Raw genomic sequence first — 17,296 nt, forward strand, 5'->3', positions numbered from 1 at the left:
AACAAAAAAAGACATCTTTCCTAGTCAAATGTCTACACCATGATCCTATCTCTTCTATTTTTACACATGTTTTGGTTCTCTTTCTGAGGGAATTTGGACTTACTTGCTTAAATAAAGCACACATTCCGTTTAAAAGAGACCAAAAGCATGTGTGAAAACAAACATGGTGTGACGGTTAAGATCATGAACAGCTAACATTTTTGAAAAAAAAAGATTGTTGTTCGGGAACGCGATTGTGAGCAAGCCGGGCTCATAGTGAAGGGACTCTAGTGAATTGGTCGGCATTACGACTATGGTCATAGAATAGAACTGAAGACAGGGAGAGGGCTGTGGAGATGAAGTTGCAGGGAGTGAGGCTAAGCTCACTTGGAAGGGGAAGCCGGTGTTGTGCTGTATTTAGAACATCTGGACGGCCAATTGGTGCTGAGCAGGAACATAGGAAGGATTGCAGCACACCGATATAGTATCAAAGTACGAGAATTTAAAGGCACCTCAGGTTTTGTAGATCTCATTGTGATTTTTCTGTTTCATGCCAGCAGCATTGCCAGTAGCCATCCCTACCAGATACTCTTGTTTCCTTAGAGTTACTTAGCGTTCTCGTTCTCTCTCCCTCTTTCTCTCTCTCTCTCCCTCTCTGTCACTCTTGCTTTCTCTCACTTGTGCTCTCTCTTCAGTCTAACAAAAGGCTTTGATACATATGGTGGCCCTTTGTACCACCAAAATGCACCAAAACCAGACATGTGCATTGTCCTTGGGAATTGGAATACAGCATAGAAGCAGGGTTTCCTTATTTATGCAACAGCCTTCCATATCACAATGTATGGCATATATGCTTGTGCTTATTTTACGACCAACGTCTTTTTGCTGGGAAAATAATGACGCCCGTTTTTTCCTATAGAGTGTAAAGGGGTGACATCCTTACTCTTTCCTGCTGGGAAAAAGACCGAAATCCCTCCCCCTTTACTCTTAAATTCGAGCAAACAGATGACAGCAGGAACACTATGATCCAGGTTCTGAGTCACAGGGACTCACATAGTAAACATTTTAGCTGTCACAGCAGAGAGGAGTTTTCAAACTTTGTTTTCATTCCTCACCAGATGTCCTCTGAGAGACATGCTTCGCTGTCACCACCTTGCCTTCCGATACGGAAAAGCATAAATATATATTTTTTCCCTTTCAATAGCACTTCTGGAACTGAAAAAAGTAAATGGCAAATGTGCACAGGAGACCAGATATGTGAAGACCATCTGCTTACCAGATATAGAATTTCCTCCCGGAAAGAACTGCTTCATCTCTGGCTGGGGTGTGACAGAAACAGGTAAGGGTTAAGCTTCATCTAATCAACACCATTGACTCTCTGGTATATGTGTGTTATTGTCAATGCCCTCACATCTGTCCTACTGCAATAGGCAAGATGGATCACAGAAGTGGAACATCTGTTTCCTGCTTTCAGTTCTACCCATGGTTCTGGGCATCCAGAGAAAACTGAATAATGTTCTGATCCTGGTGCCCCCACCTAATCAGCGCTCAGGCCTCTCTGGGGGAGTTATTTCAGTGTTACTAGGACACCTGATGACCCCTAAACAGTTCTCTGATCCCGGCACCCCCAGTGAAAGCTAAGGTCCTTTTTTGGGGAGTAACTTCAGTGTAACAAAAGACCCTCAATAAACCCTAACCTATTCTCTGACCTTCATGTTCCCAGTAAAAGCTACAGGCATCTCCAGGGGAGTTATATCAGTATTACTAGGACACCTGATTACCCCTAAACAGTTCTCTGATCCCAGTGCCTCTAGTAAAAGCTAAAACCCTACCATGGGGTGCAACATCATTGTTACTAGAAACCCCAATAAGCCATAAACTATTCTCTGCTCTCAGTAAAACCTTGAGCCCTCTCTAGGTGAGTTACTTCAGTATTACTAGGATATGTGATGACCGCTAAGCAGTTCTCTGATCCCGGCACCCCCAGTGAAAGCTAAGGTCCTTTTTTGGGGAGTAACTTCAGTGTTACTAGAAACCTCAATAAGCCCTAACCGATTCTCTGATCTTCATGTTCCCAGCAAAAGCTACAGGCATCTCCAGGGGAGTTATATCAGTATTACCAGGACACCTGATTACCCCTAAACAGTTCTCTGATCCCAGTGCTGCCACTAGTAAAAGCTAAAATTCTACCATGGGGTGCAACATCATTGTTACTAGAAACCCCAATAAGCCATAAACTATTCTCTGCTCTCAGTAAAACCTTGAGCCCTCTCTAGGTGAGTTACTTCAGTATTACTAGGATATGTGATGACCGCTAAGCAGTTCTCTGATCCCGGCACCCCCAGTGAAAGCTAAGGTCCTTTTTTGGGGAGTAACTTCAGTGTTACTAGAAACCTCAATAAGCCCTAACCGATTCTCTGATCTTCATGTTCCCAGCAAAAGCTAGAGGCATCTCCAGGGGAGTTATATCAGTATTACTAGGACACCTGATTACCCCTAAACAGTTCTCTGATCCCAGTGCTGCCACTAGTAAAAGCTAAAATTCTACCATGGGGTGCAACATCATTGTTAGTAGGAAACCCAATAAGCCCTAAGCTATTCTCTGCCCCCAGTAAAACCTTGAGCCCGCTCTAGGGGAGTTACTTCAGTATTACTAGGATATCTGATGACTGCTAAGCAGTTCTCTGATCATGGTACCCCCAGTAAAAGCTAAGGTCCTTTCTTGAGGAGTAACATCAGCGGTACTAGGAACCCCACTAAGCCCTAACCTATTCTCTGCCCCCAGTAAAAGATTGGGACCTTTCTAGGGACAGGAGTTATTTCAGTATTACTAGGACACCTGATGACCATGAAATAGTTCACTGATCCCAGCACCTCCAGTAAAAGGTAATATCCCAACTTGCAGAGTAACTTCAGTATTTCTAGGAAACCTTATGACCTCTAAACAATTCTATGATCTTGGCATCCCCACTAAAAGCTACTGTCCTTTCTTGGGGGAGTACCTTCGGTTTTACTATGAACCCCAATAAGCTCTAAGCAATTATTTTACCCTGATGCCTCCAGTAAATGCTAGGGCCTTCTCTGAGGGAGTTATTTGTCCTCTACGCAGTTCTCTGATTCCAGCGCTTCCAGTAAAAGATAAGGTGATCTCTTGGGGGGTAATATCAGTCTTACTAAGAACCCTAAGGATTCCTAAACAATTCTCTGATCCAGCATCTTGAGGAATACCTTCCTTGTTACTAAGAAACCTGAGGGACGCTAAACAATTCTCGGATCCCTGTGCCTCCAGTAACACCCAGGGCCGCCTCTAGGGGTTTATTTTAGCATAACTAGGCAACCTAATGACTCCTAAACAATTCTCTGATCCTGGTCCCCCCAGAAAAGCAACGTCCCTCTTCAGGGGGCTAATGTCAGTATTACTAGGAAACCTGGTGATCCCTAAACAATGCTTAATAATGAAGCCCACTGTCACCTGCCGCTGACCCTAAGTATGCAGCTTCTTTGGACGTCAGCCTTGCCTCATCATATATCAAATTGCACATTACCAGGCAGTACAGGGTCCTAGATGGCCCATATTCCCTGCACATTCATGCTTTATTTAGCATTATCTACTTGTGTATATGGCAAGCAGATATCAAATGTATTGTTTTATGTAATTGGTTTAAGCTTTTTGCAGAGTGCCACGTGAGCTTGCGGCTGCTTGACAGCCTTGTGGTGGTCGCAAAGGAGACCAGTTAATAGGTAGGATAGGTAGGATGCCACGCCATTGGTATGTGTTGTGAGCATCAGTCTAGATAGCTGGCTAAGTCTTTATAGGTAGGCTTCGGTTGAAGTAGAATGACACAGGGGATGCTCTTGTGTGTCACTAAGGGCCAAGGCAAATAAGAAACTGACATCCTAAGGCCTTTGCAGAACCCCAGGGCGTTGTGTACACTCCTGGGGGTGGAGGGAAAGAGGCCAATAGGGATGAGCCCGGAGAGTATTACTGGCGAATAAATGTAAAATACTGAAGTGGCAACTGGGTTTTTTTATAGGAGGGGTGCAAATGTTTACAACAATATACAGGAGTATATTGTTATATATTATTATATAAGCGTAGTGAGTGAGCCGGAACCAACACAGAGCGGTCCGAGGAGACGGTGGGGATTTGCCCGGCGAGAAGAAAAAAAAATGGGTTAAAATGGGCGTATTTTACAACACACATTTTTGAAAAATTGGGTAAAAAGCCACACAGTTTGCAATCGGTTTTCCAGGTTTACTCATGGAAAAATCCAAAATTTGAAAGTTAACAACAGTGCGCAGGAACATTTCGCAACACATTTTCATGATGCCTTTATCCCTTTATCCATACATGCCAGTATAAAAACATGTTCATGCTGGCTGTGCACATACATTTCCATGCTGGGTGCATCAATATCTGCCAGCATTCCAATGTCACAACATACCTGTTTGCTTTGCACACAATGCCAGCAATTATATTATAAGGAAACATGTCCACGCCTTTTGGCTGTGCCAATATATGCCAGTATCCCCACGCAAGAAAATACCTAAATGGGCTTTGCCAGTAAAAATGTCATGCCGAATTAGGAAGACATGTCAATACAGGCTCCAGCAATGTAGGCCAGTCTAGCCACATAAGAACGCTCATCAAACTGGCTTTACCCTTGATGCCAGTAAAGAATTCAATGCCACATCAGGAAATATATCCAGACTAATTGCACCAAAGTAGGCCAGTGTAGCCACATAATAACACTTATTAAGGTGTCTTTCCTCTTGATACCATTAAATAATGCCAGATCACAATAAGAAAATATGTCTAGACTGGCCCACCAACGTAGGCCAGTATTTCCATGTAATAAACCATATCATGTTTGATATCATGTTTGCTGTACTCTTGATGCCCGTTAAAACATGCCATGTCACAAAAGGAAGAATATATGCACACTGGCCCACCAACATAGTCCTGCCACGTAACAACACTTATCATGTTTTCTTTACCTTGGAATGTCAGTTAAAAAAATGCTATGCCGTTGCTGCACAAATACCCATACCTCCTCCCTAGCACATATAATTGGAGACTTGCCTTCCCATATACACACATGCAGTCATACATTCATTAATTTCTCCTACCCCTCACACATTCCAAAGATACTCTCTCATTCACTCGATCACACTTACAGATAGAAATGCTAGCATGCATACATGCATACATACATATATACAAAAATACATACACAGATAACTAAAAACATTTCTTTCATTACCTGCAGCCCCGGTGCAGATGCTGTCTTCCGCAATGGCCCATCAGCTCTCGTGCAGCTAGAATAGGAACTAGGAAGCCGAGAAACATGTGTCGGCTTTAGAAAATGTAGATCCTAGAGACTGTACTATAATGGCTTTAGAGACTAGAGACTGTTATCAACATTAAAATCTGAGTCTTTATAGACTAAGTGGCCCTCATTCCGAGTATGGAGGTAGTGATTTGTGCCATGACTACCTCCCATACTGATACCGACTCCGACTTGGTTCAATGGGGACTTACCGGTGTAGTCTGATCTTTGCAGCACCGGTAAGTCCCCATTGAAAAATCCATTCCCCATTCCCATTTGAGCCCCTATAGGGCTCAATGGGAATGGGGAAGTAGCTAATAACGGTACCGCAATTTGCAGTACCGTTATTAGCTCTGAAGTCCCTTAACGGGTCCCATCCATAACTCCTGGTCAGACCAGGCGTTAAAGGAGGGACCCGCTAAGGGACCTCGGAATAGGGCGCAAAGGGTTTACCGGCACCGTTGTCCTTACCGGTGCCGGTAATCCCTTTGCGCCCAACTCGGAATGAGGCCCAATGTATTGTTAACAATAAGCCCAGATTACCTGCAATAAGACTGTATTGTTGGACTCATAAGTTCAAAGATCTCTATAATATGTAAACGGAATAGAGCAGGGCATGGGCAAACATTTTCAGCGAGTACATAGGAAACATAGTAGGTCCTGACGGGGCTGCTTATTTCTATAACAGAGACTGTCACTGAATCTATCTATATTTTTTCATGGGTAGGGGACCATAGACGGATATGTGCAACATGTTGGATTCTTTAATGTTCTTTCACAAGCTTCTAATCTAATGTCCATAGGTGCTACATCCCAGCTGATGCACGCCAATGTCATGATCATCTCAGAGGATCGATGCTCTGAGGCCCGGTCCTATGGAAAGAACATTGATGGCTCCATGCTCTGTGCTGGTATCCTGGAAGGAGGTGCCGACTCATGCCAGGTTAGTTACGGTCTCTGCCTACTATTAAGAGTATTGCTCATGGAAGGTGGTGAATTGAAGCCTCGATTAATTACAGCACCATAGGTGAACCACGGCTAGTGATAATCGTTTCCAATGATCACACCAATGCTACTAAAGTCAATGCTTGTCTGAGTTAATACACGAGATAGCAAATGACTGAGTGAGTTATCGGGTGAGTAAATGAGGGAACAAGTGAGTGAGAGTGAGGAGATCAATGTATAGCTAGGTGAGGGGTTGAGCAAGCTAGTGATTGAATGAACAAGCACACAGTCAAGTGAATGAGTGCATAACCTAGTGAGTGAGAAAGTGAAACCATGAATGGGTGAGTGAATGAGCACATGAATGAGTGAAGAAGGAAGTGAATGAGTAAATAGGTAAAACGGTGAGTGAATCAGTCAATGAGTGAGTGACTAAACAGATGAATAGATGAACACGTGACTGAATGAGTGAAGTAATGAGGAATTTTCTTTGTAGAACATACATCAGAAATCTAATCGTTAAATTGTGGTTCTCCTCCACAGTCAATATGGTCCACTCCCATGCATTACGTCTGCTGTAGGAGAGTTGTTGCAAGCAAAACTTGATAACGCTCAAACATTTCCAGGGCCAATTGCTGAAGCAGGACAGGCCCGAAGCAACAGAACCACAAACTAAAACCAATACAGCAATGTTTGAATAAGAAATAACAAATGAATCTTTGTGCAATTGTCTTCATTTTTAGCAAGGTTATTGCTACTATTTCAACACATGTGTGTGCATGTGTGGGCCACAGTATCCCTTTGATCTCTGCTGTGGTGGGATCCTCAAAGGTCGGTCCTGCTGGTTTACTCTTCTGTAATGCTGGCATGCAGACTAGCTGGCAACCTATCTTCTAAGGAAATTCTTTCAAGAGTGCACCTTGCCCAACATTTTCGCTCTAAGGGAATGAATCCTGCAAAGCGCCCGGTGTCACATGGAGTAAATCTGGTCTGGGGGATGAGTTCTCGTTTAAGGATCCAGAGAGGTAAGTTCTCATGTCTCTTAGCCTTGATCACAGTGCAGACCCTTAGTGCAGAAAGACATTGCCTTGTGTCTCAGTACCTACCTCTGTCAAAATGGTAAAGTCCTATGTGAAAATCATTTTATAGAATTGCTGGAAGTGAGATTTAGGGCTGGCCTCCTTCGCTCTTCAGGATGAATGTACTGCTTCCTCATACACATCATGTTGGCACACATGGTAAAGCTGGGGACACCTTGGGCAACATGCACCATGCACATGACCTCTCGCCTTGGTCCTTTTCTCCGTTTTGTTGCTGTTCCCTGGAAACTGAATGGACCTTGTCTTCAGGTGTTTTACTTCATGGTGTCTTTATTATTTTCTCCATTGATCCGGATCCATGATCTCCTCTCGCTGTCACATTGGCTTTGACACTTGACTGCATTTTCCCCTATCATGTCGTTGTTGCATGTGCTTTGTGGTGCACGGGTTGGCTTCTGCCTCCTCTGATGCGGAGGCTCTTTGTTGTTGGGAGCCAGATTGATTAGCCCAATGGGAGGTATAGTTACAAAGATGAACTGACTCCATCGCTAATGTCCCACTTTATTCCTCAGTCTTTTTCTCGTTGTGTCTTATTGAAATTGGCATCTTTATTGTCTTATGTCATAACCTAATACCGCGTTATAGCGGTTTGCAGTAAGATCCCACAAAGACCACAATGGGACCTCACCCAGAGGTCACCATGGATTACCCTTGCCCTCACTGAAAACCTCTATTCCAAGCCAGCGAACCACTGGGGCTGTCAGCTTTTAAATGAGCTGGCCCCTCTGAGTTGCTAATCTCAGTGGCAACAGAGATACAGGTACTTTATACGCCAATACCGTCCCCGGGAAACCGGCAAGGAACTGATTTAACACATGTCCACTCTTTCTCTTGGAACACTATCAGTTTTCTACAACCCATCCAGTGTTTCTTGGCTAACAATTTTCCAATGGGCAAATTACTATTTTTCCTGCTCTGTGGGAATAATGCTAATACGTACCGTGGAAGACCTTGGAATAGTGGATTGCCACATCGGCTTCCCTTCAAAAACATATTTAAAAATGCATTGTTCAGCCGGATCTTCCATGGAAATGCTTTTTACATTTTTAGATGGACAATGAAACCCCTTAACAAAAGCAAATAAGAGTCACTGATCCAGTGAATGGTGCAATAAATTGCAGAAATCCCTCTTAAATAAAACCATTCCATCTAAAGCAGTATGAGCGAGTGACCTTGTGGGCCCCATAGATCAATGCGTATTAAAAAATGTAACTGTTATCGTAAATAAAAATATTATTTTAAATTTGATTCTGATCAATCGCCCTGATGATCCATGCCACTCTCAGGTAATTAACAAATGTGTTGATGTTTTATCTGTTAGTGTTTCCCATGTAATAAATGCTTCATTTCAAGACTTAAGTATTCATTATTGTCTAGAGCAGCCCTGGATTAAACCTTTTCTGAAAAAGGCCCCTTTGGTCTGGAAAACTGTGCCAGGTATTGACCTCTCCAACGTCTCCTTTTTAAAGATCTTAGATAAAGCATCAAAACATTCAACTCCAGCTCACATGGAGTCAAGATGGTTTCTAGGGGATACGCTTCTGGGATTACGCCCTTACAGAAGCACAGAGAAGGCTTTGATCGATGTAATCAATATTCTTCTTAAGATCACAGATGAGGATGATTCAGGTCTGCGGATGCTATTGGAATGTCTGCAGCATTCCACCTTACTGCAACAATTAAAGGACGCTGCCTTGGTGTCAGATCAGGGCTATACTCTGGTTTGAGTTTTTTCAAACCAAAAGAACCTTCAGAGTTCAAATTGATGATTATATGTCGGAACCAGAGGTGATGACATGTGGTGTCCCTCAGGGGTCACACATTTCTCCTCTATTACTTACTATCTATGTCAAGTCTTTGATGGCCAGTAGATCTGGTTGTGGCATTCTAGAACATGCAGCCGACACCCAGATCATCTTTCAATTAATAGGATACCTCGGGACAACATGGTCTTTATTCAATCTATGGTTAAATGTTCTACCTGGATGTTAACAAATTGCATTCATTTAAACCAAGATAAGATTGGGTTACTACTGATTCCACCATTAGCAATGAGGAAGAAAATCACCCCACTCAAAGAAATTACACTCTCCAATTGTCCAATACAAATTTTGCAGAAGGTGCTCGGGATGATTGTGTAGTTCTTCCTGTCTGTTCTACCTCAAGCACAGAGAAGGCTTTGATCGATGTAATCAATATTCTTCTTAAGATCACAGATGAGGATGATTCAGGTCTGCGGATGCTATTGGAATGTCTGCAGCATTCCACCTTACTGCAACAATTAAAGGACGCTGCCTTGGTGTCAGATCAGGGCTATACTCTGGTTTGAGTTTTTTCAAACCAAAAGAACCTTCAGAGTTCAAATTGATGATTATATGTCGGAACCAGAGGTGATGACATGTGGTGTCCCTCAGGGGTCACACACTTCTCCTCTCTTACTTACTATCTATGTCAAGTCTTTTATGGCCAGTAGATCTGGTTGTGGCATTCTAGAACATGCAGCCGACACCCAGATCATCTTTCAATTAATAGGATACCTCGGGACAACATGGTCTTTATTCAATCTATGGTTAAATGTTCTACCTGGATGTTAACAAATTGCATTCATTTAAACCAAGATAAGATTGGGTTACTACTGATTCCACCATTAGCAATGAGGAAGAAAATCACCCCACTCAAAGAAATTACACTCTCCAATTGTCCAATACAAATTTTGCAGAAGGTGCTCGGGATGATTGTGTAGTTCTTCCTGTCTGTTCTACCTCAAATCAGGAATGTTGTGAGTTCCATTAAATATCATCTTATGATTCTTAGACAATTGAGACCCCTTTTGTTGGAAACACAATGTGCCATCTTAGCAAGGGCCATTGTTGGGTATAAAATTGATTATTGAAACAACCTTTTCAACAACTGCAAATCAGTCAACATTCTGTGGCTCGTATTGTTGCAAACAGCCATACACTTGACAATGTTACTCCCATCCTCAAGCGGCAACACCGGCTCGCCTTTGGAGCCAATATTACGTTTAAATTACTGCCATTTGTTCACAAAGCTTCTTAAGGCAATGCTCCTTTGTACTCTCAACAACAATTCTCCTGGAACATCTCTCTGAGACCTCTGCAATCCACTATGAATTCACTGATATCTGTCCCGAGACTTCAAAGAATCAAATCCTTTGGCAGATCCTGCACAGTCCAGGGAGCTAGACTGCGGACCAGTTCATCATTAGAAATAAGGGAAACTCGTAATTTACTTCAGTTTAGGAGGATTAAATCATTGTAACCTGAAGGTGTCTCCCTGTCTAGTACCCGGGGATCTGACATCCAGATGGCCAGGACACGCCTGTTGCTTTTGGGTCCAATTCCTGGGGGTGGACCAGTGCCGTAGGATCACCTGGATGGGGGAGTTGGAGTGGGACACCAAGGAGACCCCGAACAATACCCAGTGTGTTGCAGCAGATGTCAACGGTGCCCGGGCGCCTCCTCTGTTCACAGCCAAGCCGGGGAGAGACGCATGGCCCAATGGTACCGGCTTTGACTCTACAGACAAGAAAGCAAAGCAATTTCATCACAGCCGGTGATTCGAGGGGAAAACTGATAAAGAAACCAAACTGTTTTGAACGAATGTAGCAAACGGCTAATTTAGCTTTCAGTAAACTATTGAGAAAGTGGGGGAAAAGCCTGCAACAGGGTCATCCGGCACCACGTGGGTGCTCACATGGAAAACTCTGGGTGATTACCCGAAGGTAGAGACTACCATAACTAGAAGACTTTGGGAAGAGGCGAAGAGAGGTCAAAGTGGTCATACAGGGGTTTTCCAAAATCCTCTGTACCATCTAAAGTCTTTGACAGACAGATGATTGTGAAGAAGGGAAGTGAATCCCGCATGGTGAAATCAGTAATGAACTGTGTTTTGTAAAATTGACAAGAGTGAACCCGGCAGAGGTAAGCCGACAACCAACTGCAAAGCCCAATGAACTGTATAAAAAGACATTGAAGATTTACAAGTAAGATTTGTGAAAGCAGGAAATCCTGCAAGACAAGGGTAAGTGACGTGTCCCACCTGTCATTTGTGGTCTGAGCCTTGCCGAGCGAGATCCAAGGGTGTAAAGTCATCACCCTAACTAGCGTATGAAAAGAACTGTTTAATAGCATTGTTGAGGAACAACTGTGAGGGGTCGGCACCCGGAAGAGGGGGAGCAAGGGTGAAGCAATCATCCAAAGTATTAGTGGAATAGAACTTTGTGTATGCTTGTCGAGAACATCAAGCCTCAAAGGCAAGAGACTTTTGTTCAAGGAGACTTGGCCATCGAAGAACCTGATAGCTCCTTTGAGAATTCTACACTGTTCCACCAATCTCCACCACATTTGCATACTTAACTGTTAGGACCCTCCTGACATTGCTGGCTATGTGATATTTGCACACCCCACCCTTTCCCTAGATTTTGCGGGTGCCTGAAATCAGTGAAATATCAATGTGGTTGTAGAAGTACCTGACAGCGTTCATTTTAAGTGTCTCGACACGATAAACAAAATGCACAGAAGAAAAACTTGTTTCAAAACCCTAGGACACACCGTTTCCAAGATATTTGCATCGAAACACACCACAAGACACAGTACAGCGTGAGGGTGAGGTGACAGGTTATGAGAGCACACAGTAGGTGCCAGTATGCTTCAGCAGGCAAACCATGTACATTTTCCACTTTTTGAAGGCCGCACATAAAAAAGACGATTTATTTTGCCTGTTTATGTGCGGCTCTCAAAAAGCTGAAATAGCATGAATTCGGGGGGGGGGGGGTTCATCCCCAGCCCCCATTGCTTCCTTTCGCCACAAGCATACACAGTCAATCCCCCACTTCATTCACACACACGCAAACCTGCAACCAGATACATTTACACCCTGCCCCTCCACCTTCCACACATAAACCAAAAGACAGTCACCCACACACTCACCTTGGTCTCCCATGACTCCTCCTCTGGGTCCCGCCGTGCATGTCATCACTGGTGTGCATCGCAGGGTTGACAGTCCAATTTAGAAAGACCTCTCCGAGCGGTCTTTCTAAATCGGTCGTTTTTTAAATCGATTAACAGTAATCAATGTTTTCACTTAGTACCACTCTCGCCTCCCCTCCACGTCTGGTATGTAAGCCAGCCACACACATCCATTCTGAATTCAGTTTACTTCAGGGTGGAAAGCACATCAAATGATAAGTGAAACGTAACAGTGACCTACAAGATCATCAATTTCCAAAAATTGAAGAGAGTGTTTCTATGTATGCCTACAGAATCTGTGCAGAGTATGGGTACTTTTTGATAGTTAGATTATAAAGTAGAGTGCATTCGCACAGCTCTTTACAGTACAGCATCACACAATGAATCACATCGCATTTCACAGAAGAACAGATATTGACTGAAAGATGCAATCAGGACAGCGACCGGATAGGAAGCATTAAAGTCAGTCTCTGTCCTTCTGGTAGGGTGACTAGAGGCCTTCATACGACAGCGACACCATGGTTTTGTGTCCTGAACTCTCTCCCAAAATAATTGTTGGTATCAGGAGAGGAAGTCCAATATCTTCAAATGAAATCAATGAAAGACTACAAGTTCCAGTAGGCAACATGCAAAAACACCACTCTTTAGAAAGACCTCCAAAGGAATACCTCTCATTCAAAGCAACTTCATCAATACATTTTTCCATCAAAAACACATCCGCTCACTAAATAACAATGGCAGTGGTTAGGGGTCAGCAATGAGAGGCAGACACAAAGAGATACTTTTCTCAATATTAGTAATTTAATTAGCAGAAAAAGCAGAAAGGATGAAGGCCTAACTTTCCCTATCCTAACGTGAATGTACCTTCCTTTGAAATAAAAACTAGAGCAGGATGAACCTGTGTCCAAACTCAATCCGACCCTCAAACTAACATGTACAAGCAAACAGTGCAAGGTAAATATTTCCAAGTTCAACTTTATAGAAAAGTGCAACAACTCAAACTTATAACCCAAACATAAAACCTTCTTGTATCAAGGGTTATCTCTCTTCCCCATAATTACTTCAGGTACGTTATTCACAATGTTCTTGGATCAAGACCAGTCTCTTAGAAACATTACAAATGTCTCATTCACCTACTACTTTTCTCAGGATGAGAAAACAAATGTTCTTTTCAAAACAATGGTTCAGCTAAAGTAAGGAAAAGTCTTTACTGCTTTCCAGAATAGCAAAGCAAATGTCTTTTTCAGAATAGTGATTCACATATGATATGATATGATATGGCATTGATAACACGCCTATACACAAGTGTTCCAAGGCGCGACGAGGCAAGGGGGGGAACAAGGGGAGGACAGACAACGATCCTACTAGGCCAGGTGTCATTCAGATCGCACAAGTGCATGGGAAAGGGGGAAAGGAAAAGTAAGCGGGGGAAGGGAGAGGGGAAAGTGCAGTACATGGGAAGTGGAATAAATACAATAAATAAACCCATAAAACAGCCAGCTTAAAACATCTGGCAAAAGGCATGTCTTTTCAAAGTTTCTTGTTGACAACATTTTCAATTGAAACAAGAACTTAATAAGTCTGTTTTTAAAACACCAACTCAAAATAAGTTTCCCAGTACACTCTCCTGCCAGGAAACCTCTCAACTTCAATTGAAAAAAACTCTTGATATCCTGGTTTACTCTCCTGCTACGAATATCCCCCTTTTTCTACACTTTAATCCCGTGGTGTACTCTTCTGCCAGGTATCTCCTTCCAAAAAGGTTTCCCTACCTGATATCCTTATCAGGCTTCTCTGCAACATTCACTCTTCTCTTAAATATTCTTACAGTTGCACCTCTCCAGTGGTACAACACTCTTGAACTTAAGTTAGTACTTGCACCAATCTCCCGCACACTGGCATTACTTATATGAGGGTTTGTTCAAGCTCCTCTTGTCAAGCTCTCTTGTACAGTCTCTTGGCAATGCTTGTTCCAGGTTTCCCCCAACTGCCATCTCGTGTCAGCAGAATATTACACATTTTGCCTCTTTCGTTCTCTTAGAATCTCTTTTGACTCTTGTAAATGTTGGTTCCAGGTTTCTCCCAACTGACCTCTTTGGTAAGGAGAATTGCACCACATTTGCCCCAGTTATTCTTTCAGCATTGTCTTTTGGCTTAGACAATGCTGGTCACAGATTTCCCCCAACTGACATTTCATGTCAGGAGAATTGCACAATTGTTCGCCTTTTTCATTCAATTATGTTTGGTCGATATTCAAAAGTACTTTTACAAAGCTGGTTACCATGTGCGCATGTCCGGGGCCCCCTTCGATACCAGGCTGACTCACCAGTTCACTGTGCAGTGGCTGAGATGTGCTTGCAAGGGGCTAGCTTCCCCATCCGTCCAGAGTCTCTCTGGGTCTCCGCCTCGGCTATCCTGGTTTCAGCTGCCAAGACCTGTGCAGCTTCACCTGCGCTATCTCTCTCTCCCAGAGTTCTCCTCCGGTCCTAAGAGACACCAGATTGCTTCGGTCAGGCATCTCTCACTCTCACCCCGGGTCCACCGAAGGTCTTCCTCCGCCACTGTTCACGCTTCCCGCTCTGCTCACTCTGCAGCCTTCCTTTTCTCTTTTTCTTCTGTACAGACATTCTCCTTGGCGTCTCCATTTCCATAGCTGATCGGGGGATGTAAATGGCCCGCTGTCACGACTGTGCAACACGAGCACCAATTAGCACCCATTTTGGACTATTTGGGACTCATTCATTACCATAATCCTCTCCTGACAATACCTATTCATATTTTTTGTCTTTACTTTCCATTCGCAAGACTTTGGTACTTCATTGCTTAATTTCACGAACTACATATCCGATAATGCACAGTTCTCATTCCCTGGCTATAGCTATGCAGCAGTCTTAGAACTTCAATCCCCATAAACCTTAGAGATCAGTGTTGCTTTCACTTTCCCAGGACTAGAGAAGGAGGAGGCAGATTACCTTCAGGTGTGCTGCTCCAAGTGTTGCTAATGAGCCTGCTTCAACACAGGGCAGGTCAGTATTTAAGAAGCTACCTGCAGAAGCACAGGGCTCTTGCATTGAGTTCACTCCTAGCCCTTTGTGCTTTGATCCTTGGATGTCTGCTGTTTCCTGTTGCTTCCAGGGCTTGCTCCTGTTCCAGTGCCCTGTGCACCCTGCCTTGCAACCCTGCTACTCTGCCTGCACTCCCCTGTCTTATACCCTGCACCTCTGTGCTTCCTACCGTGCAGCCCTGCTTATGTGCTTGCAGTCCTCTGATCCCTGGCTGCAGCCCCTTGCTCTCTACCACCTATTATCTTGTTGCTTGCCTGCAGTTCCTTGTTCTATGCCCATAGTCCGTTTTACCTTGCTTTATCTTCACATTTTCTATTCTGGAGTTTCCTTCTTATTTGTCTGCAGTCCTGCCCTTGTTCTTCCAGTCCAGATGTGCAGTTAATTGAATCCCTTGTTACCAGTCTGCAGTACAGTCCTTGTTTTCCTAGTCCATAGTTTCATTCCTGGCGTTTCTTGATTGTGGTCTATAGTTCAGTCTGTGGTTCCATGATTCCGGTCCTTAGTTTCTAGTCTGTAATTCCAGTCTCCTGTACCATTGCACTTAGATTATTTTCTTCTTGCTTTTCCTCTTTCATTCCTGGTCTCTGTCCTGAACATTGCTTACTTTGACCTCCTATTCTTCCCTGGATATTTCTGCTACTGTTCTTGTCCACACTTGTGCTTGTGTAAATCCTTTGTTCAGAGTTTGGCTGCTGGACCCGTACAGGCTTCAGTCTTGTCAGTTTGATATGATATGATATGGCATTTATAACGCGCCTATACACAAGTGTTTCAAGGCGCGACGTGGCAAGGGGGGGAACAGAGAGAGGACAGACAGCGATCCTACTAGGCCAAGTGTCATTCAGATCGGGCAAGTGCATGGGAAGGGGGGAAAAGTAAAAGTGCGAGGGGGAAGGGAGAGGGGAAAGTGCAGTACATGAGAAACAGTGGAATAAATAAGAAAATAAATAAACGGCCAGCTGGTGGCAAGTGCAAGGAAGTGCAGACAAAGTGCTGGTAGGGGGACTGTAGGGATCCAGAACAATGGTCCCCAGGTGCAGGGGTTGCCAGGGAGGCAGTGCAGTTGGCAATTGACGGGGCCTGGGCCAGCGATCAGAAAGGGTGGCCAGATAACCCGGGCAGTTTCAGTCAGGAAATCAGCAGGGGAGAGGGGGAGAGAAATCAGAGGCAAAGAGGAAGGTTTTGAGGTGCTTCCGGAACTGGAGATGGTTCTCCTCAAGTTTCAGGGAGAAGGCTGCTCCAGAGAGAAGCCCCAGCGGAAGAGAGTAATCTGCCACCAACTCGTTGCTTGGAGAAGCGACTGACACTGAGGGAGTTGGAGGCGGATGAGCGAAGAGCTCGAGAAGGAAGATATTTAGGAAGAGACTGTTGAAGATATTTCGGCCCCAGACCCCAGAAGGCCTTGTGTACAATGCAGAGGGTTTTGAACTTAATCCTCACAGCCACAGGGAGCCAGTGCAGGGATTTCAGTCCTGGAGGAATACGACCCCTGGGCTTGAGGCCAAGGATAAGTCTCGCAGTTCTGTTCTGGATAAATTGCAGAGGGCGGAGAGTAGAGGCAGGTAGATTTAGATAGAGGCTGTTACAATAGTCCAGACTAGAGAGGACCAGGGCTCTGGAGACAGTGTGCTTCTGGGGAAGGAGAGGAAAGGAACTGTTTCCTCATGTGTGCCTTAGGGTGCAGACACAGACACCCTCTCCTGCTGCTCCTTTCCATGAGCATTCAGAGTGGGGCCCTGTAACAGTAACCAGCTCAGAAGGCGAGAGTTTCACCAGACCCTGTGGGAAACATTTCCCCATTCTGATTACACCTCAAGTGGGAACCTAAAGTGTTTGCCTTACTTGTACTCCTCGACCCTTTCTGTTCACTGCCTCTGTTGCCTGTCTGT

The 17,296-nt window shown here is 44.1% G+C and overlaps 1 protein-coding gene across 1 annotated transcript in view; it reads left to right on the forward strand.

Moving 5' to 3' along the window:
- HABP2 (hyaluronan binding protein 2) overlaps positions 1-17,296 on the forward strand; it is a 287,724-nt gene that overhangs the window by 265,945 nt on the left and 4,483 nt on the right. Inside the window, exons 14-15 of the mRNA XM_069611848.1 lie at positions 1,184-1,318; positions 6,113-6,252. Coding sequence (XP_069467949.1) covers positions 1,184-1,318; positions 6,113-6,252 — 275 coding nt within the window. The remainder of the gene's footprint in view (positions 1-1,183; positions 1,319-6,112; positions 6,253-17,296) is intronic.

Source organism: Ambystoma mexicanum, chromosome 8, assembly GCF_040938575.1.
Source record: "Ambystoma mexicanum isolate Mex_15411 chromosome 8, UKY_AmexF1_1, whole genome shotgun sequence".
Lineage (NCBI taxonomy): Eukaryota > Metazoa > Chordata > Amphibia > Caudata > Ambystomatidae > Ambystoma > Ambystoma mexicanum.